This window comes from Pituophis catenifer, unplaced genomic scaffold (genome assembly GCF_029215685.1).
Source record: "Pituophis catenifer annectens isolate HBS135680 unplaced genomic scaffold, rPitCat1.0.hap2 SCAF_3, whole genome shotgun sequence".
In the NCBI taxonomy this organism is placed as follows: domain Eukaryota; kingdom Metazoa; phylum Chordata; class Lepidosauria; order Squamata; family Colubridae; genus Pituophis; species Pituophis catenifer.
Genome location: NW_027256883.1, coordinates 109,574,723 through 109,601,320, shown reverse-complemented (window position 1 = coordinate 109,601,320; position 26,598 = coordinate 109,574,723). Strand labels below are relative to the sequence as shown.

At 42.1% G+C, this 26,598-nt stretch overlaps 1 protein-coding gene across 1 annotated transcript in view; it reads left to right on the top strand.

Moving 5' to 3' along the window:
- The window catches only part of TNR (tenascin R), a 123,352-nt gene extending 98,257 nt beyond the window's left edge, over positions 1 to 25,095 (top strand). The window contains exons 16-21 of the mRNA XM_070939226.1: positions 2,973 to 3,105; positions 8,890 to 9,041; positions 15,920 to 16,016; positions 21,378 to 21,539; positions 23,501 to 23,664; positions 24,976 to 25,095. Of these exons, the coding sequence (XP_070795327.1) occupies positions 2,973 to 3,105; positions 8,890 to 9,041; positions 15,920 to 16,016; positions 21,378 to 21,539; positions 23,501 to 23,664; positions 24,976 to 25,095 (828 nt within the window). The remainder of the gene's footprint in view (positions 1 to 2,972; positions 3,106 to 8,889; positions 9,042 to 15,919; positions 16,017 to 21,377; positions 21,540 to 23,500; positions 23,665 to 24,975) is intronic.
- Positions 25,096 to 26,598: the final 1,503 nt, after the last annotated feature.

Genomic DNA, 26,598 nt, shown 5'->3' with positions numbered 1-26,598 from the left:
AATGAAGGCTATTGCTTAACGCATTGTAAGCCGCCCTGAGTCTCCGGAGAAGGACGGCATATAAATTAAAGCAAAAAAAAAAAAAAAATCTAGACAATCAGGACTAACAAAGCCAACTCTTACAATTCTTTAAAAAAGCAATAGTTTAAAGGAAGGACTTTCTTCTCTCCTGGCAGACAAAATAACTCAGTGCTCCTGTTTGGCTATGTGTTACTTAATGCTTTAAAATACAGAGCCCTTTGTCATGGGTTGGAGAAGAAAATAGTTTCTTAAATGGAAGAATTATTTCATTAGGGGTGTTACTTGGAACCCGGACTATCTGATTATCTGTATAGACATACACCCAGTGGTGGGATTCAGCCAGTTCGCACCACTTCAGGAGAACCGGCTGTTAACTTTCTGAGCAGTTTGGCAAACTGGTTGTTGGAAGAAATCATTAGGGCAGAGAACCGGTTGTTAAATTACTTGAATCCCACCACTGCATACACCTAACCTCTTGCTCCGAGTAACCAATTATGAAACAATCATACATTCCAGAACTGTACATGAGACTGAAAACTTGAAATATCACAGAAGGCACTAGCAAGCCATTTCTATATTATTATCAAAAACACTAAATTGGCCTCTTTAAGTAGTTACTGAGAGTGGATCTCAAATTGAAGGAATGTTTATCATTTTATTTATGATCTACTATAATAGTTTTGCAGCATTATTATTATTTCAGTAAGATAGTACTCATGCCTGCACAGTATGAAAAAGTAATGGAAGGAAGCAACAGGCCAGCAAGCAAAGCTGGCTAGTCTCTTCCCTTACAGAAGAGAATCCTTTCACACTTACTCAAAGCATTTCCCCACTTCTATTCAACCCATTCTGCACTGTAATCGCTGAAGAGAAATACAATTAGAAATAGCATTATATCTTGGCCAACTGCAGGGGAATTGTAGAAGAGATAAGATACTTCTGCCTCCATATTTTTAAAGTCATGGTTTATTAATAGATTTTATGCACTATTTTTATCCAAAAAAATTCCTATAAACTTCACCTAACTAAAAACATCCTAAGCTTTCACAGAAGCAATTTCCATCAATTCATCTGCCAATTACTGCAGAGAGTGAAGGGAGCTAATATCATTATTCAAACTTGCATGCAACTTTTTAAAGGCTTTTTGCAACATCTTTGTATAGCTTTCTTATTGATTTGATTTAATGCTGCCCAAGCCAAAGGACTTTGTATGCCCCACATATACCAAAACAATATAAAAAACAAAACAAGTAGTCCTCAATTTACAACAGTTCATTTAGTGACCGTTCAAAGTTTCAAGACCATTGAAAAAGTGATTTATGATAGTTGCAGTGTCCCAGAGTCATGTGATCACCTTTTGCGACCTTTTGACAAGCAAAGTGAATGGGGAAGCCAAATTCACTTAACAACAGTGTTATTAATTTAACAACTACAGTGATTCACTTAATAACGGTAAAGTGGGCAAAACTCACAACTGTTTTTTTTTATCAAAAAATGGGTGGGGGATGAGGCAGAAATACAATAATATATTGATATATCAACACCAGATCTGGGACCAAAGCCAGATTTTAAGAGTTTTCCGGAACCCCAGGAAAGAGGGTGTTACCCTTATCTCCAGGAGGATGCTGTCTGATGGGGGCAGCTGTGACAGAGAAGGCACCCTTTCTTGATACTATAATAAACAGGGCTGCTGGGCAGCTCTCAGCAAATGCCATAGATTAAGGGCAGAAAAATAACCGGTTCAGGTTTTTCTCCTGTTTGCCTGTTTGATTAATTGATTGATTTGTGTTGTTTATAAAATCATTTTAATCTAGGCTGTCTGTATGGTTTGATTGTTTTATCTGTTTTTATTGGGTTTGTACACTGCATATAATCCATTGAAGTTGGGCTAATAAATTTAGACAAATAATAATTACTCCAAGTTTTAGTATCAGCCAAGAAGTCCACACATAATAGACAAACAGAATAGTCTTATCTCACACTGCAGTGTTCTTAGATGTAAGAACAAAGTCCTCAAGTCAGATACAAGCTGATAAGAATAGATACAGACTTTTAATCTCTGTCCAATAATCAAGAAGTGATGTAGAGATCCATCTCCAATTTTTGGAGCAAGATGCTTCTTAACTATTAGTCACTGACAAATGCTTGTAGAAAAGGGATATTGTGTTCTAGTTCTGTTTGAGGTTTTGTCATAGAGATTTGGAAAACTGGATATATGGTTACAGTAGATAGCTGAGGTTTTCCAGCACCTGAATCTGAGAAAATAGAAGCAGAATATTGATTTTTTTTTTCTGGAAGTTTCTGTTATTTTTCTGTTTCTGGGTATTTATTTTGTAAATTGTTTTATTTGGATTTTTAACCATCTGTATGCCATCTAGAGTTACTCTGATGAGATGAGCTGCTATATACATTGTTACAGTAAAGTATGTAAGCAACAGTGAAATTTAGAAGTTTGTCATGAAAATTATTATCATGAGAAATTCTCAGTTTAGCAGAAATGAATTATCCTGAATGGCTGACTTTGTTTCCAATCTCTTGAACTGGATTATAGGGACCTTTTCCATTCCCTCAGCACACTAATTCCTCCCAGCTCCCCTGCATGAGTCCCTTCTCAAATCAATCTTCTGTGTTTTTCATGTCAATTTCGTGCAATTGGATATTCTCTGGCAGCTCAAAGAAGAGAATAAGCCTGATCTACAACTTTGACAGTAACTGAGTAGTACAACCTAGCATGTTTTGTTCCATTACATTTGAGACCCATCCATGTTGGTATAATTGATTTTTCCACTGCCCACTGCCAAGAGTCAAAGGTTCGAGATAACAATCTTGGTGTTGGGGAATTTCCAGATACCTTTTCCTCATTTCCTATTCATTCTCATTTCTTACTCAAGCTCTGCAAATTTCATCTCTGTTATATTTGTGTTTCCATTTTGTTGATGATACACACAAAGGAGCTGATTGTGGATGCAGAAGATACCTGGATCCGCCTAGAAGGCCTTTCTGAAAATACAGAGTACACTGTGCGCCTGCAAGCAGCTCAAGATGCTGTGAGGAGTGGATTTATCTCCACTATCTTCACTACAGGTAAGAGCAGTACATCATATGTTATCCTATTTCGCATGGCCACCATAACCACCATAGTTTTATTAAGAGAATGATTTTTAAAATGAGCTCTGTCTGATTTGCATCATTCCTTATAATTAACTGCTCGGGTTCAGAACAGCACAAACACAGAGCAATTTTCATAACTATTCCATGCACAGTCAGTTAGTATTACTAAAGCTTAAACCTCCTAGCAAAAATTAACTCTCCTTCCTCCCCTACACAAAAACAGTGAAAGTAAAATACATTGTGGAGCCTGTTTACATAATATCATGGAAGTAGGCAGTAGCATTGCCATGACCACAACAAAGACAGGCCAACAAAAGCAAACACTTGGTCTCTAAATGCAAACTTTTTTTTTCACACATTTTTTCACGCATGCATTCATGCAGTCATGTAGGGACAGGAAAAGGTTGGGATGGGATGGGCTCTTTCTCTGATAACTCCACCATAGTTTTTCATTTCCTGATCTAGCACAGAAGGAAAAAATGGAAAATGGGAATGGGCATCTCCCAGCCTGCTTTACATAATCAGAATGACTAGAAATTGCAGATAAATGACTGTCCCAGCCACCCCAATTTATGGATTGCTGGTGAACAGAGTGACTGAATTGGTTGAGTGAGGTCTCACCCAGGGCCGGATTTTCCTATAGGCTAACTAGGCTTCAGCCTAGGGCCTCAAGATCAAGAGGGGCCTACATTCAAATTGTTAGCAAAATTAAAATTACACTTTCACTATAGGTGAAAGGGCCTCATAAGTGGAATAGCCTAGGGCCTCTTTTCATCTAAATCCGGCCCTGGTCCCACCATGCAAATCTTTCCATAGGAGTTCAAGATAGAGATTTTCCAAACCAGTCATCTGTTTCCAAAGTTAGCAATGAACTAAGAACATGAATAGATGACACAAGGGAAAAACAAATGTACTTCTTCAGAAAATTAGGTATTCCTTTTTAATTTTCTTCCAATAACACTGAACTTTCTATCCTGTTTATTATTTGACTTCTGTGTGGAACAACAAAATGAAAGATAACAAAATCAGAGTAGCAAATATAAATCCAGCACAGAATAATTTAAGGCAAGGGAAATTTAAAGAAAAAAAGGTTTTGACTGGTACTAGGAAAAGAATAGAAGTAATGCCAGAAAATCTGTCTGAAGAAAGAGTCCCGAAGAGAGGATGCCTCATTAAAAAGGAACTGCTGCCGGTTGATTTACTTTGGAAGATAGGGAGTCAATTTTAGCAGATTCTTATGTGGATAGACTTTTACACAAGGTAATTTCATTGCAATTCCAACATACCTGGAGGGTTTCCAGCTCTTCAAGGTGGTCCACACAGGGAAGCACAAGCCGTGAGTATTAACACTAACTTTATTGAATGGTTACAGTATCAGAATCTTGCAGATCTGAAAGCAAGATCCTCTCCTTTACTTTTATTGTCCAGAAAATTAGGGAGGGTCTCTTCTGAGAGGCTTCCCATGCCCCTTTTCCTTCTGTGGACTGAGGTATCCTTTTGCATTGTGATTGTCTAGGCTGTGGCTCTTCCTCCTGTCTCCCAAGGTCACTGCCACATACCATTTACAGTAGTGCCACCAAGGTTGACAAGCCAGCATACTGTAGGTCTTTCAAAATAACATAATATGTTACATATATTAATTTCATAGTTGTGGCAAAATATTCAGATTTACTAACTGGAGTTTCCAAAGGGCTTTCAAAAGCGCACCTGGACTGTGAAGTGTTACAGTGATTTTTCTCCAGGTCATGAGCTAGCAGAAAACTATGCTAGTATAAAAAGCACTGCCCACAGATCCTATCACTAGACAGAACCACCAGAATGGGTTTTTGCCCAAAAAAGAATAAAGAGAAATGAGAGATGTAGGGTGCAAATGTCTCATTTGGTCCAATTATTGGCAGCGGAAGACCCCCTTCCCATTTCTTCCACATGCATGCAAAAATATACTTTTCTTTTCTTTTTTGCCACCCACTGCAACAGTTCCACTTCTCTTGCAACCCAAGGCAAGAGAAGGTGGGAAGCAGATCTTTTGGTGCCAGTTCTCTTTCTCTTTAGCTGCCACCTCCCACAGGAAAGCTGTTCAATACACTCCCTGAAGATTACATGCCATAGCACCTAATCTGAACATGGGCTGCATTTTCTAACATGTGTTTTATGGAAGCCCATTGCTGTGCTGGAGTGTGGGTTGTAATCCCAGTTGCTATAGCTTTTATATTTCTGTGTATGTTTCTGTTACTTTTCATATTGTGAACCACATGGAATCATGTATATGAGATTGGCAGCTATATAAATCCATTAAATATATATATACATGAAAGCCCACATGCATGCATGCATGCATGCATGCACACACACATACCTGTAAATTAGATACTGTTGTGGACAGTTTACTGTGACCACCTTCCCACCTTGCCTTCCTCGGACAGTTTCTTGATCCTACTCAATATCTCTGCAGGATAAGATAAGAACTGTTTCTTTCCCACATTTCTCTTGCTATTCTCTTGCCCTTTCTGCATCGCTCTCAGGAAGCCCCTCCCACTCAGGGTAGAGAAAATGAATAGTTTTAACCAACTGTTTTAATACCTAACATCTATTTATTCCCAATACAGCAAGATTTTTTTAAAAAAATATGAATATTTAACTCCACAATCTGAATGTTTCCTTTGTGTTGAAGTGTCAGTTTATGAAGCACATTGTTATAATCCAGGTGCTACTGAGAAATCTCGCCTTAGCAGAATACTATTCTGTAAACACATTGTGAATAAGAGCAGAACAAAAGGATAGCTGTGTGAAATTACTTCTTTAGAAAGCCACGTTCAAAAATGGTCAAATCCATTTTCATTTGTATTAAAGTGTTCAGAAGAGATGACAAAAGGGAAAAGAGCTGTCCACCCATTCGCACTGTCTGTGTTTATATCTAGTAGCCTAAAAGGAATTCCTTGGAAATATTGCAGACCTATGCTTCACTGAGACAAATAAAAAGGCTTTTGAAGTGTCAGTTAACAACAGTAGCTATCAACAGACACAAACCCCGCTTGCTTTAAATAGCCAGAGATCAGTGGCTGCTACATTATTCTTCCTTCCACTTCACTTAGGATAAAGGATTAGAGCAAGTTTGTTGCAAAGGATAAAAGAGTTTTCAAAATGATCCATCCAGCTTAGTTAAAGCTTATCAAATCGCTTGGTGTAATTTGACATAGCATGCTTATATACATCTTCTCACTTGGTCACTTTTCATAGAATCATAGTGTTGGAAGGGTCCTTGGAGGTCTTCTAGTTCAACCCTCTGCCCAGTGCAGGATCCTCATTACATCCTGGATATATGGCTGTCCAATTTTTTTTTTCTTGAAATCTTCCAGTAAAGGAGCACCCATGATTGCAGGAAGTAGGTTGCTCCACTGCTTGATAGCTCTTACATTTAGGAAATTCCTCTTTATTTCAGATTTGAATGTGTCACTGTAAAGCTTCCATACATTATGTTCTACCTTTGAGTGCTCTAGAGAATAAATGCACACTCCCTTCCCTATGACATCTCTTCATCAACCAGATGATTGGTGTCATGTGTCCCCTTAGCCTTCTCTTCTGTAAGCTAAACACATCACATTCCTTTAAACAATCTTTGGAGGATTTTGTTTACAAGTCCCCCCCCCAAAGTATCTTTGTGGCTTTTCCCTGCATTTTTTCCACTTCTCAATGCCTTTAATTTATACCACGACAACCAACTTCTATATTTTTAAGAGTCTTTCTGTTTACTAAGGAAATGCTATGAAGGGGACAGATTTTAGAACAACCTTCAACCCTAGATGCATGCATGGGTTTTACTAAAAGAGATTCCACTATAGGGATCTAGGATCAAGAGCCAATCCAGTGCAGATTTGGCACTCCTCACATCCTCTCAGTCAGCCTTCCAAAGGCCCTACAGAGGTGATCAACTGAACACTCCTTTGAACATCCTTCTCCAATCTGGGCTTCCAGATGTATGGACCAACTTACAGAATTCACAATATAATGTGTATAGTCTGACAAAAAGCAAAAACAAAAAACGTCTCAAGATGCCAGTCTGATTAAATTCTGGTAATGCTTTCCAGAACAATAAGATATGATTAACAAAAAGGAAATTCCCTGGCTGTACACTGAAAGTGTTATGCCTGCTCATGTTTATTGGAAACATAACAAAGAAGCCTTTTATTCCTTGCATCTTGTTAATAACTATCTGTCCTTTGTTGTTCATATGTATAGAAACCTTTAGGGGAAACACATTACAAGTCACACAAAGGAAACATTCTTTTGAATGTCACCCATTTCTTCCAAGGTCTGTTGAAAATTTTAAAGGTATTAATATAAATGGAAAATAAATAATCCCCATGAAGTGAGTTGAGGAGTATAAGCGGTTTAAATATTGTAAAAAGTAAATGTCTCTTTGCACAGTGAAAGACTTGGAAATATCTATGAATCTTAAAAAAGGAAATTATATAAGCAATATTAGTCCCAAAGGCAAAATTGTATGTGTTCATTGTCATTAAAGCAATGAAGAGCTGTTTGCAGTGCCCTGCAAAACTCTTGCTCCATTTCTTGAGAAGCAGAGGTAAACAAAATATGTGCAAAACAACCCAAATTAGCTATTAGTACTAATGATATTACCTAGTTTGGATAATGAAATGTCTACAAGAAATCTACCAAGCACAGAGAGCACCAAGAACCCCTCACAACCCAAATTATTTGATAGAGTTCAATCATTTACTGGTACAGAAATTATACATAAGTGTATGCAGTATTCTTCATGGCACTTAAGAATAGCATAACCATTTTTTTCTATTTACAAAATCTTAGTCATCTGTAGAAGCACAACAACTGATCTGATGTTTTCAACTAGGAAGATCCCAAGTTAAGTCTAGGTCTGTGGCTAGAATTTTTATGTCATTTATTTTCCCCTGACTCTAAACTGTACCCCTTATTTGGCTCAAGGTTTGTGCAAACTCAATACCATGGTCAAGTCAGAAGGTCAAAAAGACTGATAGCAGAGAACAGTTCTCTTCCAAGGTACACCTCAGAGTATCATGCACTAGAAGGAATCTAAATGGGAAAGGAGGTCCCTATTTGCAAGAAAGAGAGGTGTCTTCAATGGTTGTCTCCAGAAGTGCCCTTTGTACAGCAATTCTAGCTAACCTTCTCAAAGGAAGGTTGCACAGACATCCCTCTCAGCAATTCCCATTTACACTGCTGATTGCTGGGACTCATGGCAAAACAATGGCTACTGTGGCAAAGGAGTAGTTGTCTAAGATTGTACAGCCAGAGTTATCATGGGCCACATCTTTTATTATTCAGAGCAAATGGCAGAGGTTTGTCATCAGCAACTTCTTCAAACATCGTTGTTACCTCAAAAACAATCTGAGCTTGTTTGATACCCAGTTTTCTGTGCACAAACTGCATTCACTTTTTTCAGCGCTGTTGTTCCTTCAAAGAGTTGTTAATGGTTATAAATCAAGGACTACCTGTAACCTCCCATGGATCAAGTTCCTCCATAGTTCTGAATAATTTCTTGTTGTAAAATTAGAAGTGACCCTTAGATCACCTCCCTAGTTATCAGCAAAAAATACTAGTGATATTCATATTAAGGAGCGTATTTTCTTTTCTTTGAAGTAAACTCCTAGGATGTGACTTACTTCATTGATCTTAATTAATTATGAATGATATCCCTGGTAGTGCAATATGTAAACAATCCTGCAATCTCTCTTCTGCTGTTATTGCCCCCATCTACAGGAGGCCGTGTGTTTATGAATCCTCAGGACTGTGCCCAGCATTTGATCAATGGTGACAATCTGAGTGGCGTTTACACCATTTCCCTTAATGGGGATCTCAGCCAGAGAGTGCAAGTATACTGTGATATGACTACAGATGGCGGTGGATGGATTGTAAGTGAATAACCAATGCCACATGTTATCCAGTTCAGTTATCAGAGGTAGAAGAAAATGAACACATCTAGTCCAGCGTATAAACAATACAACTTTTGTGTAGTGCAACTTTTCATTTTATAAATACCAACTTATGTTTTGAAAGTTTGCCAAAATAACTATTGTCATTTATTTTTTTCAAAATTCTTTCATCTCTTCATAAATTAGAGGTAGCAGAGCAGAGCTTTCTGAAAAGAATCTTAAATCATGAAAAAAAACATTTTAGTCCATCAGAGACTCTGAGGTTATTAGCGTGAAACTTTAAGGGTTGTTGTTATAGAACAAATAGATGGAAAAAATTTGTATTGAGGCCCATTTTAAATGGCTGATTTTCAACACAAAACTTATTTTGGAAAGCAAAGGGGGGGGATCTTACAGATACTTACTGTATATTTTACCTGAATGAAAGTTCTTAGATAAAGGATGTAAAGCAGGAATGAAAAATATGAATCAAACATCAGAATGACTTGCTGAGATATTCTATTTCCCATGCCCTGAGGACTAAGTTAATAATAGTTACAATCAGGTTCCTTGTGATTGGTTTTACACTGAAACTCCTTTTGGGAGTGAAGCTGCGACTGATTCATGGTTCTATCAAGGAAATTAATCAACGGTGAAATTTCCATGTTCACTGCTCAATATATTGCAGCTAGAGGGAATGTGTGGACCCAGGATAGGCTACAGAAGACCTGTGAGATGATTTAATCTCAAAAGGAAATGTGTTTCATTTTTAATATGGGCAAAAGGCCTTATTGCTGATATTTTCATTTCATATATAGGAGATAGGAAATTACACACTCACACATAAACACAAACACACATAACAGGATTAGATTGCAGTCGATACTGTGCATTAGCCATCCTCAAAAGATAGATCAGAGGTAGCAAAAGTAACAATAAAGCACTCACATACTGTAAAGCCAAGTAAGGCCATAAAATTTCTTACATAAGCTGCATGAATTCTTGAAGAAAAATGTATTCCTACTCCATCCACTTCAAAGCTTGCTTATTCAATTTCATATTCAAACTTTCACAGATAAAGCTGCCCATGTTCCAGGTTGGAATGAATTTCACAATTGGCTTAAAATAAAAAAAATCTTGCTTTTGCTGTTCTCACAGCTGAGCAGAAATAGTTTAGGTTCCATCTACAGTAGCACATCATGTTGATTCCCTTGAGAAGTTGCCAGCAACATATCCTATCAGCCAGAAATCATCCCTGATTTCCTGAAAGAAGTGGGGAAGAAATCATATTTCAGATGTTTATAGAACTGCTGGTATAGCAATAAAGATTAAAAAGAGATGATAATTGTTATGTAAATAGGTTTGTTTGGCGGGAAGTTCGAATTAACTGACCCTCAGCTGATTGGCTGACCACCACAGCTGCAAGGTATATAAAGGGAGCTGGCTCCCCTGGTCAGTTGCTGGAGTCTCACCATATAATAAAGAGCTGTTGTCACTAACTACTCTGGCTTGCTGCGTCCTCATTCACCCCACATAACATTGGCGACGAGGGTGGGATTTTGAGGCCAGAAGCAGAGGAGAGCTGAAGCCACACTCGAGAGAAAGAGCTGAAGCCACGTTCAGAGAAGGGACCGCAACCGAATCCAGCCAGGCGAGCGAGCGGAGCACAGGAGAATCCCCGAAACGATGTCTGCCTACACCCCGCCAGCGCCTTTCGACCCCAAGGAAGAGAAGTGGGGATCCTACATGTCTCGGTTCGAGTGCTTCATGGTGGCAAACGACATGCAAGGGCTACCGGACATTCGGAAGAAAGCCCTGTTCCTGAGCCACTGCGGGCCAAAGGTCTTCGACACAGCCGAAGCATTGTCGGAGCCGAATTCGGTCCACAACATTTCCTGGTCGACGCTACAGACCCTGCTGAAAGACCACTATGCACCAACGCCATCGAAGTACGTTCAACGCTATGATTTCCGGCAACGGCTACAGCAGGAGGGCGAATCGATCAGCGAGTACGTCGCCGCCCTGCGTAAGGCCGCAACCCAATGTGAGTACCGAGACCTGGATGAGATGCTCCTAGAGCAACTAATTTGCGGAGTGAGAGATAGCCGGCTCCAGAGAAGGCTGCTTGCGAGGTCAAACCTGACCCTACTCATCGCGCTAGACGAAGCCAGGGCGCAAGAGTCGTCAGTAAAGGCCGCCGAGAGATTAAAGAGCTCCCACCTAACCAAAACAACGCAGAAGACGGCGCCAGTGCATCGAGAGGCCGTAAGTACCGCGAGCGAGGGGGAGTCTGAAGAGGAGGTCTACCGCACCGAGCAGTCCCGCACAGCCCGGAGGGAGCCCAGAGACGGATGCGCCAGCTGCGGAGGGTCCCACTCACGACAAAACTGTAAGTTCAGGGACGCCGTTTGCCGTTCCTGTGAGAAGAGGGGCCACATCGCTAGAGTCTGCAGATCAAAGGCACACCAGAGCTACAGACCACGTGGCCAAACTGCCCAATCCGAGATGGCGCCACACCGAAGGCCCAACAGGGATGGCGGAAACCGGAAGGGCGCGAAATTTGAAGACGCTGGGGCCTACACCATACGCATCGCACAGACCTGCACCTCGCCCGGAGAAAAGACCTACACCACAGTCGAGATCGAGGGACGGGAGTGCCAGATGGAGATAGACACGGGATCACCAATATCCATCATGTCTTGGGAGAATCTGAAGAAAGTCATCCCCAGCGTACACAAACGACAGCTCCAGCCGCAGCAACGCAGACTGAAGGATTACCAAGGGAACCGCATACCCGTCGAAGGCAGAGGCGAGTTCCAAGTCCAGTACGGGGAGTTTACCGAGAAACTGCCCCTCACCATCGTCAGCGACAACCTCCCCAGCCTCCTGGGCATGGACTGGTTCAGGGCCCTAGGCATGGGATTCACCGGAGTAAGGAACGTTCGAAGCACCCTGAAGGAAGACCTGATGCAGGAGTTCCAGGACGTGTTCGACGAAAGGCTTGGCAAGTATGTGGGGACCCCGATTTCGTTTAATCTAGACCCCAATATTGCACCCATCCGTTTAAAGCCTAGGCGGGTACCATTTGCCCTGAAGCCCAAAATAGACATTGAACTGGACAAATTAATCAAGCAAGGGGTGCTCGTTCCAGTCGACCACGCCAAATGGGAGACCCCAATTGTTACACCGGTCAAGCCGGACGGGTCAGTGCGCATATGCGCTGATTATAAATGCACAATAAATAAGGCCCTGCAGCAGAGCGCCTATCCAGTGCCCGTCGTTCACCACTTACTGCATTCCCTGGGCCCCGGCAAGATCTTCGCAAAACTCGACCTTGCGCAGGCGTACCAGCAGCTGCCGGTAGATGGCGCTACCGCAGAAGCACAGACTATCGTAACCCACAGAGGGGCCTTCAAGTGCACCCGCTTGCAATTCGGAGTAAGCGTGGCCCCCGGACTGTTCCAAAGTACCATGGAGCGGCTACTACAGGGGATCCCCGGGGTGGTGCCCTATTTCGATGATGTGCTCATTACTGCCGACAATGAGCACCAGCTAAGAGAAAGACTGAGGGAGGTATTAAGGAAATTCAGGGACGCAGGACTCAGAGTGAAACGCAACAAATGCATGATCGCAGTCCCCTCAGTCGAATTCCTAGGGTACAGGGTAGATGGCACCGGCATTCACCCCACAGAAAGCAAGATCAGGGCAATCCAAGAAGCACCCACCCCCAAAGACAAGGCAGAATTACAGGCCTTCCTGGGACTATTAAACTTTTACGCCATTTTTCTTAAAGACAAGGCAACAGTGGCAGAACCCCTACATAGACTGTTGACAAAAAAGGCCACTTGGAAATGGGGGAAGGCTGAGGACAGGGCATTCGCCGGCATTAAAAAACTGCTATCAGCCGAGAGCTTTCTAATCCAGTACAACGCAACGCTTCCCCTTGTTCTAGCATGTGACGCGTCTCCGTTCGGGGTGGGAGCCGTCCTGAGCCACAGACTCCCGAATGGCCTAGAGGCGCCCATCGCATATTACTCCCGAACTCTATCAAGTGCCGAGCGAAATTATAGCCAGCTCGACAAAGAGGCCCTAGCCGCCATTTCGGGAGTGAAGAAATTCCACGAGTACTTGTTCGGGAGGGACTTTGAGTTAATCACAGACCATCGCCCGCTCCTGGGTCTCCTCGCGGGAGATCGACCAACCCCGGCAGCACTTTCGTCCAGGATGACACGCTGGGCCATCTTCCTCGCAGCATACTCCTATCGCCTGGTACATCGACCAGGGGCGGACATGGGCAACGCGGACGCACTCAGCCGATGCCCACTACCCGACGGGTTGGAAGACCCCACACCCGGCATCCCCATCCTGCTGATAGACGTTTTGGACTCTGGGCCCATCACATCAACCGAGGTTGCGAGAGCCTCAACCAAAGACCACGTGATCCGGACAGTCGCAAGTTGGGTTATGAGGGGGTGGCGGGAAAGGATTGGGAGCGGGGAATTTAAACCATTCGCGGGAAAACGGGATGAGTTGACAATGCAAGGGGATTGTCTGCTATGGGGCGATCGGGTTGTTATTCCTTCACATTTAAAGGAAAAGGTTTTAACGTTGTTGCATGAGGGGCACCCCGGGATTGTAAGAATGAAGGGGCTAGCCAGGAGCTACGTCTGGTGGCCCAGCATGGATACGGACATTACTGAGTGGGTGGGGAAATGCCAGCCCTGCCAAGAGTCCAGATCAGACCCACCAACGGCACCTGTGAGAGAGTGGGAAAGACCCCAGGGACCCTGGTCCAGAATACATATTGACTTTGCAGGCCCATTCCACGGACAGACCTTCATGGTCATCGTAGACGCATTCTCCAAATGGTTGGAAATTAAGCTAATGAAGGCCACTACCACCGACGCAACCATCAGAGAACTAAGACAATTATTCGCCACACATGGGTTACCGGACATCCTAGTGTCAGATAACGGGCCACAGTTCACCGCAACACAGTTCGAGGGCTACTTAGCGGGACTTGGGATCAGACATGTCCTTTCTGCCCCGTTTCACCCGGCTAGTAACGGACAGGTTGAGAGATTTATTAGGTCAGCAAAGGAGGCCCTTTCACGCTTAAGCCCCGGGGACTGGCAGGAAAGGGTAGACAAGTTCTTAATAGCTCAGCACTCCACACCCTGCACGGCCATGGGCCGAAGTCCGGCCGAACTATTAATGGGGCGGAAACTCCGGGGAATACTAGATAGACTCAACCCCAATTACTCCCCAGAGGTCTTCAAGGGGGGGGAGAGGAAACTTAGAGAGTTCACCATAGGAACACCGGTACACGCAAGAAACTATGGACAGGGCCCACTCTGGGAGGCAGGAACAATCACAGAAATCACAGGCCCCAAGTCATACCGGGTAGACATGGGGGACGGTAGAGTTTGGCGCAGGCACATTGACCAATTAAGAAAACGAGTAACCACAAACACCGACGATACATTAGACGACCCCATCTCCGACCACGACTACCAACCAGAGGCACAAACCACTAGCCCGAGTAGAGCGGAGGACTTAGCTGAGGATTCTGGTATCCAGCGCCGCCCCGTCGAGGTAGTCCCAACAGCCGAAGAAGTCGCCGCCCACGAGGAGGTCCCGGAGGCCTCATTGGCGGAGCAGGGAGAAACAGAAAGTCCCTCCGACCTGCTCGACGCCGCCCCTCCGACTGAACTGCGCAGGTCAACTAGGACTCATACACGCCCTAGTCACCTGAGAGACTATGTATGCAAATAACACCCCAAGTGACTTCTGGGAGGGGAGGAGTGTTATGTAAATAGGTTTGTTTGGCGGGAAGTTCGAATTAACTGACCCTCAGCTGATTGGCTGACCACCACAGCTGCAAGGTATATAAAGGGAGCTGGCTCCCCTGGTCAGTTGCTGGAGTCTCACCATATAATAAAGAGCTGTTGTCACTAACTACTCTGGCTTGCTGCGTCCTCATTCACCCCACATAACAATAATCAACATTCAGTATTGAATATACATATCTTCAGGACTACCTCATTCAACCAGAATTAATCTGTCTAATACAAACTATATGGGAAAAAATGATCATAGTTCCCTCTACCAGCCCTCAGCCATTCCCTCCCTTGGAATGGCTGAGATTAGGAAGAGATACCTCTCTCTTGGAGCAAACCACAGGAAGACAGCTTGCCCCAGCTCTGCAGATCTTCTAGACGTTGGTCAAAATCAAACTGTTCCAGAAGATTTTGGGGTAATTTCCCTGTTTCCCCAAAAATAAGGCCTGGTAAGACCTTATTATCCCCCTGATAATAAGCCCAATTGGGCTTTTGAGCGCATGCGCTAAAATAAGCCTCCCCCCTGAAAATAAGCCCTCCCCGAAAATATTTAAACACAGAACTGGAAATCAGGTAAGATGGCAAGAGGAGCCCCATCTTGCTCCACACACCCCAAAATAATAAGACCTCCCTGAAAGTTCTCTCACTTCTACCACTTATTCCTCCATAGTGGGTAATGCCAAATCTTTCCACAGAGAAGTGGTGTGTTTTTTTTTAACTGACATCAATGGTAATGGTTTTTATAGTTTTACTTTTTTCATTTGTATTGTTGTATTGTAGATGTTTTTAGGTATGTAAATTGTCTGAAGTTTAAAAAAATGCAGTGGTTTAAAAATCTGGTAAATAAATTTTTGCACTGAATGTAAGGAAAGAGTACAACCAGTTCAGAAACTCCCTGAAATTTCTTATGTCTATTTTAAACTCATCAACTTTTTCCCTTTGAAGTTTTCTGTTAGAAAAACCACACATCTTCCTGCAAGACATATTGAAAGTCTTCTCATTTCTTACAGTATCCTTCACCTTGATCTTTCCTTGCAGGTTTTCCAGAGAAGACAGAATGGATTGACTGATTTCTTTCGCAAATGGGCAGACTATCGCATTGGCTTTGGAAACCTGGAGGATGAGTTCTGGCTGGGTAACAAATCACTAACTTTGTTTGCCACTTACACTGTCTGTGGAGAGACTAGATATCTGTTCATCATAGCACCTGAAAACATGAACACATCTTCTCTCTGTCTCCTCTTCCCCCCAATTGTCTTTTTTAATCATTGTTCTCTCTGCCTCAACAAATAGTCTGGTTGGCTTGGCAGCTTTATTCATTTTTTGTTCCGATTTTTATTAATAACAAACCACATGCTATGAAAACACATAAAACAACTAGACATAAGAACAGTTTTTTTTCCCGAACGCGATCACTCTGCTAAACAAATAATTCCCTCAACACTGTCAAACTAGTTATTAAGTTATTACAGCTTTGTATAGAACAACACCACTTAGGGGGGGCCGAAAGCCCTAATAAGCAGGTATATACATAAAAGTATGCAGGCTATTGCTATAATGCATTGTAAGCCGTCCTGAGTCTATGGAGAAGGGTGGCCTGGACCTTCGAACCGCCACACCCCGCCGCAGGGAGGCGGAGCCGACCAGGTGGTTCCGCCCCAGGCGCCTGATGGATCCTGAGAGATTCCAGATGGAGCTTGGGCCATTTCCTGAGGTTCTAGCACACGACTCGGCTGAGGACTTAGTGGCCGCCTGGGATAGGGCGGCGGCTGATGATTTAGACCGAGTCGTGCCTTTGCGGCCTCTGACCCGGCGCCAGTCTCACCTGGCTCCTTGGTATACTGAGGAGCTGAGGGAGATGAAGCGCCGGAAAAGACGCCTAGAGAGCAGTTGGAGGGCTAGTCGTTCTGAATCCGACCGAACACTGGTAAGATCTCATATTAAGAATTACCTAGTGGCGATAAGAGTAGAGAAGAGTAACTACTTTTCTACTCTTATTGCATCATCAGATAATCGCCCAGCCGCCCTGTTTAGGGTGACCCGCTCTCTGCTCCATCAAGAGACGCGGGAAGACCCCTTGGAGGGTAGAGCTGAGGATTTTGTACAATATCTGTATGACAAAATTGCTCAGATTCGTGAACAGCTAGACTCTGACTGGATTGATCCAGAGGAGATGACAGGGGCAGGTCCTGAGAATATTATTTGGGAAGAGTTTGATCCTGTGACTCCCGAAAGCATGGACAGGATACTGAACAGACTAAATGCGACCACATGTTTATTGGACCCGTGTCCATCCTGGTTGGTACTGGCCTCCCGGGAGGTGACGCGAGGCTGGCTCCAGGAGATTATAAATGCTTCTTTGAGTGAGGGTGTCTTTCCCACCGTCTTGAAAGAGGCGGTGGTGAGGCCCCTCCTCAAGAAGCCCTCCCTGGATCCAGCTGTATTAGCAAATTATCGTCCTGTCTCCAACCTTCGCTTTGTTGCAAAGGTTGTTGAGAGTGTGGTTGCACGACAACTGCCTCAGTACCTGGATGAATCGAATTATCTAGATCCGTTCCAGTCGGGATTCAGGCCCGGGTACAGCACAGAGACAGCATTGGTCGCATTGGTTGATGATCTCTGGAGGGCTCAGGACAGGGGTTGCTCCTCTGTCCTGGTCCTACTAGACCTCTCAGCGGCTTTTGATACCATCGATCATGATATCATACTGCACCGGTTGGAAGGGTTGGGGGTGGTGGGCGCTGTTCTACAGTGGTTCTCCTCCTTTCTCTCTGACCGGTCGCAGTCTGTGTTGACAGGGGGGCAGAGGTCGACCCCGAGGCCCCTTATATGTGGGGTGCCACAAGGATTGGTCCTCTCGCCCCTTCTATTCAACATTTATGTGAAGCCGCTGGGTGAGATCATCCGTGGTTTTGGGGTGAAGTACCATCAGAACGCTGATGACACCCAGCTGTACATCTCCACCCCAGACCACCCCAATGATGCCCTCGAGTGATGTCCCGGTGCCTGGAGGCCATACGGATCTGGATGGGGAGGAACAAACTCAGACTCAACCCATCCAAGACCGAGTGGCTGTGGTTTCCGTCGTCCCAATATAGTCAGTTGGCACCATCTCTGACTATTGGGGGCGAGTCGTTGGCCCCCACAGATGGGGTTCGCAACTTGGGCATCCTCCTGGACTCACGGCTGTCTTTTGAAGAGCATATGACGGCCGTAGCCAGGAGGACTTTTTATCAGGTTCGCCTGATTCGCCAGTTGCATCCCTTTCTGGATCGGGACTCATTACGCACGGTCACTCACGCCCTTGTCACCTCACGCCTGGATTATTGTAATGCTCTCTACATGGGGCTCCCCTTGAGAAGCACCCGAAGGCTCCAACTGGTCCAGAATGCGGCCGCGCGGGTGGTAATGGGAGCAATGTGGCGCTCTCATGTAACCCCCCTCCTGCGCGAGCTGCACTGGCTCCCAGTGGTCTTCCGGGTGCGCTTCAAGGTTTTGGTTACTATCTTTAGAGCGCTCCATGGCTCAGGACCAGGGTACTTACGAGACCGCCTCCTGCCACCAATAGCCTCTCACCGACCAGTTCGCTCCCATAGAGAGGGACTCCTCAGGGTGCCGTCGGCCAAACAATGTCGACTGACGGCCCCCAGGGGGAGAACCTTTTCTGTGGGGGCACCTACCATCTGGAACGGGCTTCCCCCGGAGTTATGAAACATCCAAGACTTACGCATATTCCGCCGTGCCCTGAAAACATTTCTATTCCAACAAGCTGGTCTGGCCTAACTCTCCCTTTTTAATTGGCTTTTAAACTGGCTTTTAAATTGGGTTTTAAACCTCTTTAGATAAATTTGGATGTTTTTAATCTTTGAGCCTAAATTACTTAAATCTGTTTCTTAATAGTTTTTAACTTCTATATGTATTTGTATTTATTATGGCTGTTCACCGCCCTGAGTCCTTCGGGAGTAGGGCGGTATACAAACATGAAAAAATAAATAAATAAATAAATAAATAAATAAATAAATAAATATAAATTGGACTAATAAATAAATAAATAAATAAGTCTGCATTATTATTAATCTTCTCATTGTTCCTATCACCCATCTCCTCCCACTTATGACTGTATGACTATAACCTTGTTGCTGGTATCCTTACGATTTATATTGACTGTTTCCTAATATGATTTGATTGCTTATTTGTTCCCTATGACTATCATTAAGTGTTGTACCTTATGATTCTTGACAAATGTTATCTTTTCTTTTATGTACACTGAAAGCGTATGCACCAAGATGAATTCCTTGTGTGTCCAATCACACTTGGCCAATAAAGAATTCTATTCTATTCTATTCTATTCTATTCTATTCTAGTCTAGTCTAGTCTAGTCTAGTCTAGTCTAGTCTAGTCTAGTCTAGTCTAGTCTAAAATGGCTTCTACCTTATTTTTCAGGTAATGAAGCCCTTTTGCTTCCATAGAATGTGTTGATCAAATTCTTTGTTCAGATGACATGGAATCATTGTCTTATGCACATATACTTTTAATTATATTACATGCAGTCACACAGCATTATAGTATCTGCTTAAAGAAAAGCCTATGCCAAAGAATTATTGTGCATTAAGTTTATATTCCTTCTAGCCCTCAATGTATAAGAAGCACAATATAATTCCTAGCCTTACCTTTGTGTATTATAAGGAAATATCAATAGGGCATAATTAAATGAATTCCTTTACTATAGAGAATTCTGTTCTTCTGTAACAGACTATATACTACATTAAACACAACATGCCCCAAGAAAGTCTGTTTTGAGAAGATGCCAATCCTTAATCTAGCTGCACTCTGTAAAAGTAAAGATTCTTTCAAACTGAGTCTGACTCAAGGTGACTACACAAATATGACTATATAAATTTCTGTTCAGTAATGCACAAGCAACCCTCCCTCCCCAAATTCCCAGTCTACCCTGCAACCTTTGGATTTCCTAGTGATTTCCTTTTCAAGTCTTAACCAGGCTGAACACTGCCTTAGAAACAACCAAGTTCAAGTAGATGCTGCCATCTACTGTACACAAATATTCAGTTTCAATTTAGCCTAATACATATGCCTGGTCTGCAGAGGAGAATTTAAGACTATTCCTCTTCCATAAAACAAAGAACCAATTTGGCAAACTTATTTAATCATGAAAGGTAGCCCTAACTCTCCTTTTTATCAAAAACCATAATTTTTAATTTATAACTACTGTATTCTGGATGGGCATTTTGGTAAAAAAATTGAACTTCATTTTTTACTTCATTGTCTCCTTTAGACCTGTAGAAGAAATTATTAAGGATTGAACTATTTCTTTTCTATGCCTAGAGCAGCAGAAAGAGATTCTGCTGATTGTGTTTCTATGTTTCGTTGAGGTAGCAGCGTTTTGCTCTTTAACATGCTGTCAGATTTGTTTCCCCCTAGAAGTTTAAAACACATGGCTCCTTGACCCCGCCTTCATCATATCTCACCCATTCCCAGAAAAAAAAACATCTGGAAATCCATCTGAGAGGGAAAACATTGGGAGAGAGATTGATAGCTTCTGTCTATTCCTTTAAGGTGCTTAAAGGGGCAAGATGCAAGAATCACCAGAGAATTTTTCAGCATAGTCATGAATTTTAGTGAGAGAAACATACAAAATGAATTATTGGAATAAAATGGTTCAAGATAAGTGTGATCATATTCATTAAATAATCCTTGCAGCCCGAGGATTTCATGATCTTGGAAAATTCGTGGATGTGCATGCTGGTCAGTTCCCCATATAAAATGAAGATACCAATAGTAGTCAGGTGAAAACAGCTTGACATTCAGCATAAAGAGCTTTCTATAACCATCATGAAAAGTTTCTGGATAAGGAAATAAGCTATCCCTTCCTTAAAAGGCTGGGCCAATGGATCAGTGTTGTTGTTATTGTTTTTAATAGTCATTCTATTGTAAATGCAGCCTTCACACCCATATAGCAAGTTCATCAAGTTGGCTTTGGAAGAGAAGGTTTCCAAATCAGATACCCAGCATAGTAACCTGCTATAAAAATATTGTAGAGACTTATTTGGATCTTTCAAAGGAAACTAGTATCTTTAGCACAACCAATGAAATATGTTAACATTTTATTGGTTTTTATTTTTATAAATTCTTTCCTGAATACAATATAATAAATGGGTAAAATATAGCCAAATAGACAGAAATAACTGCAGTGAAAAGCCAAGACTACATTTGAAGATGTTTCAAAGGGGAGGGATAATTTCTGAGGTCCATTATCTAGAACCTTCCAGCACATGGCCATAATCACCCAAAATTGGAAGTGTACCTGGACAGTGGAGAGATTTCTTTTTTACAAGTAGGTTTAGGGTAGATATCCATTCTACTCTCAATCCAAATTCCATGCCATCTGAAATATGAATTCCATTACTCATTGTTTACAGATTTCTAGATACAAGATCTTATAAAATCTCTGTTCATGTTCTGTTTATGTTTTCTCCAGGGTTAGATAATATGCACAAGATCACATCACAAGGGCGCTATGAACTGCGGATAGATATGAGAGATGGTCAAGAAACAACTTATGCCTATTATGACAAGTTTTCCATTGGAGATGCCAGGAATCTCTACAAGCTCCGGATAGGGGAATATAATGGCACTGCTGGTATGCTTTTAAGAATTACTCCTCCCATCCCGGACTATCTCAACAGACTATCTTCTTCTCATGGAGCAGGGGAAATGAAGGCTGGGGGAGAGATGATGGAACTAATCTATGTGCTTTCACCCTTAGAACCACTTCCTTGACATCACTCCCAGTTATTCTCCCCTTCAGAATAACAGAATAACAGAGTTAGGATGGACTTTAGAAGTCTTCTAGTCCAATCCCCTGCTCAAGCAGGAAACCCTATATCATTTCAGACAAATGATTGTCCAATCTCCTCTTAAAAATCTCTAGTGTTTGAAGCACCCACAACTTCTGGAGGCAGATTGTTCCACTGATTAATTGTTCTAACTATCAAGAAATTTCTCCTTAGTTTTAGGTTTTAGTTTCCATCCATTGCTTCTTGTCCTCCCTTCAGGTGCTTTGGAGAATAGGTTGTCTCTCCCCCCCCTCCTCTTTGTGACAGCCCCTTAGTTATTGGAATACTGATATCATATCACCCTTAGTACTTCTTTTCTCTAGACTAGCCATATCCAATTCCTGCAAGTGTTCTTCATGTTTTAGCCTCCAATCCCCTAATCATCTTTGTTGCTCTTCTCTAAAAAAAATAGGCTTGTGGGAGGAAGGGAAAGGGCAGATTTGGAGCTAAGACTATGAGAGGGGAGAAGGGGGGCATTGGGGAGAGGAAAAGCAGATGCATTGGTGCTCATCCTGAAGGATGCTGTTGTCATCCCTTTTCCCCCCCTGCTTTCGACTCCTCATGGCGTAGTGGGAGCAAATGGGCCAATCCCAGGAATCCCAGGAATCCCTGAGGAATCCTTCATTGACTGGGCAGGAAAATGCCACTGGACGAATTAAGAATTCTTTCTGGCTGAGTAAAAATCCCTAGAGAAATTTGCAACCCCTTTTAAAATGAAACCACCGAAGAGCCCCAAGCCCATTGTTTCTCCTTCCAGCCCTGAGCATTTGGTAAGGCTGGAAGTGCAGGATCAGTACCTGGATGTCAGTAGAGCAGCTGGTCCTTGAAATGGGCATGTCTGGAAGAAATGGCAGCAGTGGTGGGCCTTCTCTCACACATGCACCACACTTTCGGCCTGGATCTGTGCAGGGAGTACCCAGGGGTGCCATGTTTACATCAGGCTTGGCCAATGGGCTGCTGGGATTCCAAACTCTGGCTCACTTCAGCCTTAAGGACCTCTAATTTGAGAAGATTCAAACTTAAAACCTTTTGCAGCAAGGCCTGCTGCAATTCTCTTGTCCCTCTCTTGAGTTATCCCGTATTGAATTGTCCTGCAGCAAGTTGTCCTGGGGTGAGTTGGCCAGGGCTGGATAGCTGGGGCGAGACAGCCAGGGTGAGTTGGATGCAGCAAGTTGTCCTAGACCCTTTAACATCTGCATATAAAATTGATTCCATAATCAATTTCTATAAAACACAATTCTATAGAAACTAATAGGAGGTTTTTTTAGTTTTAAAAGGTTTAATCAGCTGTTCTAGTATCTCAGTTGTCTCAAAAGCTGAAAATGCTACTCATTTAACAGTGCAGTCTTTAAGGATCCTGAAAACCAGCATACAATATGCATATGTATTGGAGCAAAGTGTGTATTGGAGGATGTAGCCACTGACTCTGAAAGCTACTGTTTTATGTCAAAATGTTCAGCTGTTCTCTTTTCCTACAAAAATAAACAGCCAAGTGCTATCTGTTTACAGTACACCCATTTACTTAGCAAACATGGTTTGATGATGGTCACCTGAGCGCATGAAACAAAACAGGTGCAGTGAAGACATTTAAATTCTTAGCTCTGGAATCAGAGCTTTCTTATAGTTATTTGATATTATTGTAGTTCCAATAATAGAAACCAAAATAGAAACCAAACAATAGAAACCATTGTAGTTCCAATAATAGAAACCAAAATATCAATCTTTTGTTGATGGAAAAAATTAAAGGTAATGCCTTATTTTGCAGGGGATTCGCTCAGCTATCATCAGGGACGTCCATTTTCCACCAAAGACAGGGACAATGATGTTGCCGTTACAAACTGTGCTATGTCATACAAAGGGGCCTGGTGGTATAAAAACTGTCATCGAACTAACCTCAATGGTAAATATGGTGAATCCCGACACAGCCAGGTAAGAGTAGGATCGATACAGTACTGTTTGCAAGAAAGAGTCTATTCTGGAAAGGATATAAGAGTGAGTGAGAAGCCAGACAATTCGTCATCTAGATTTGATTAGTTTCAGGGATCAAATTAACTAACAGCACTGATTATGTTACTTAGTTTGGGTAATGAAACATCAGCAAGAAAACAAGCTCAGAGATCACCAAGAACCCCACATAACTAATAACAAATGGCAGTTTACATTTTCACCAAATGCCAAAAGCTTTTTTAACAACAACAACAACAATCTATGGGGAAGAGAGAGTCATCTGGATCTCACCCCAGTCTACATAATTTTCTTCCAGCCCAAATATCTATTGGTGGCGCCACTGCAGCAAAGTATACTTTTATAGGCTACTTACAGTTTGAAAGCAACATGGCATAAAGCTCAAACCCCAGTATGGAAAAAATGGTCAGGGTTTATCTTTTCCCCATGCCTCGGATTTGTTATTAATACTATTGTTGTTGTTATACTTATTCCCTAAAAATTATATAAGGTTTTATATTTAGAGCTTTAGGAAACTATTTTAAAATAAAACAGAAAAGATTATATTTAAAAAACAGAGAATGGGGCAATAGTTTGGAAGAGTTAGAATTTTGCACTACATTAAACCAGAGTTCAGGTAAAATATAAATTTGAATATTCAAATCCTTTTCGCCATAAAAAAATATGCCTTGTAGAGAACTAAACACAGCAGGGAAAAAAAGTCTCACTGTTTTAAATGCACCAGTAGTCTGCATGTTGAGGAGATTTATATGGAGAAAAAAATTAAAAAGTTTAGTGTTTTAAGACTGAATGTGGTTATGGATAGAATGTTTATATCTTGTTTTGTTTACTTAATTCCGGTTCTTACAAAATAATAAAATTATATGCATTCTGGAGTGGTAATAACAACTAAAATATCAAGCCTAAATTATCTCTTATCCACCTCAAGGCTATCCTTATTTTCTACTCACAGAGAGATTATATACAATAAATGAAAATATAATCTCTTTATCTGCAGCTCAAAGTGGTTTTTTGTTTAACACCTCATTGTTCACAATATTTATGTTCAAATGTTTGGTACTACATAAGTGGTGATACCACAGCCATAAGGGTAAGGATAGCTAGACAAATTTTAAAGTTTTAAAACTTTTGTCATTATTATAAACTGTTCCCACTCAAATTATTGGGACATTTTGGCTTGAAAAAGTGTGATACATTTGCATCTCATAACTGGAAAGAGGTGCTGTGCAAATGGTTCCAAGCATATTGATTCCTTTTCCTCTCTTTGGCCTTCAGGGTATTAACTGGTACCATTGGAAAGGACATGAGTTCTCCATACCTTTTGTGGAAATGAAAATGCGGCCATATAACCATCGCAACTCCCTGGGGAGGAAACGTCGATCAGTACAACTGTGAAACGGCAGGAATCCTTCTGGACAAGCAGTCCTTTTCTGTCATGCATTTGCATTTTATAATATGAAAAGAACAAAAGTAAAACTGAGGTAGAAACCTGCTCCATGCTGAGGGCTGAGGAACACCATGATACCCCAGAGGGCTGACTAACTTTGATACAACCATAATGCTTGCTATCATTCCTAGGAACCTATTGGGCTCCTGCCTAGCCCCACTTCTTGGGTTTTCATTCCATTTCTTCTTGAAATTATTAGTCAATGGTTTCATTTAAGGTCTTTGTCTTAACCCAATTTCTGCTGTTGGTTATGGCCGCTAGATCTGAGCAGCAAAAATCCAAATGACCACTAAATGACAGAAAGAGTTAGCATTTTCTCTCCGTCTTTTTTTTGCCATCCAGATTTTTGCAATCTAGATCTGTTGGCCCAGTTCAGCCCTGTTATAGATGCTTTCTTTTACTGCTTTACTGGAGAGTACTGAGGGGGAGGAGCTCAAAGAGCTATTTTTAAAGATATTTGGACCCATGCAGCTATATGATTGAAGCAGAATTTTCACAATGATGCTTATTGAGTCAACATAAGGCCATCTGCCAGGAAGAGAAGACAAATTATAGCTATTTATTTCAACTCATGTCGATCCCATCTTGCACTGAGCAAGCAACAAGAACATACATACAGCCCCATACACATACACACATACATATTCAAACAAACATATGCATATACACATACACAAACATATATACATACACATAAACAAGCATATATAATTCCTAGAACAGTAATCTTCACATTCACAAATTAGCTTATAGTTACAAATGCTGCAGACATACACACTCTGAACTCTATTTGGAAGCAAAGTCCTCACTTCTATTCTAGACTGTTCTCCCTCCGTATTGTTTTGCCTTATTTATTAGAGGCTAAATTAAGGAAAGGGATTGGTGGATTACCCTGGCTTTGTTTCCCTTCCCACCCAGTGCCATCACCAATTAATCTTCCTAGAAAGGATGGAACAGAGTTCAGTTTTACATGGATGCCTAAAACAGTACGTTGAGCCATCAATCAAGTTCTCTGCCTAGCAAATGGTTGGTACTAAAGAGTGGGGAATGGGGTAAAGCAGACAAGTGTTTCCTGGTGTTCCTCATAACTCCCTCCTTTGTGTCTATGACCCTTCAGGGTATTTCTGAATACAAGTCCAGTACTCTTCTGAAAGAGCCCTAACCCTGACGCATTAAAAGCAAAAGTGGTTGCACAGAGTGGAGGAGAGAGGAACATTAATGAGTGAGATCCAATGAGTGAGATCCATCTTTATTTAATGCTGCAAAGGAGAGGCAGTGCTGGCAGCAAATGGCCAATAAGTACATTTCTGGCATCATGGCAGGCACTGAAAACTAGGTGGTAGTTGGGCACAGAGAACACACAACTGGAATTGATCCACATATAATAACAGCATGTAACCCAGCACTGCCAAATCCAGAATGGAGTGGGCAGAATTACACAGCCATCCCCA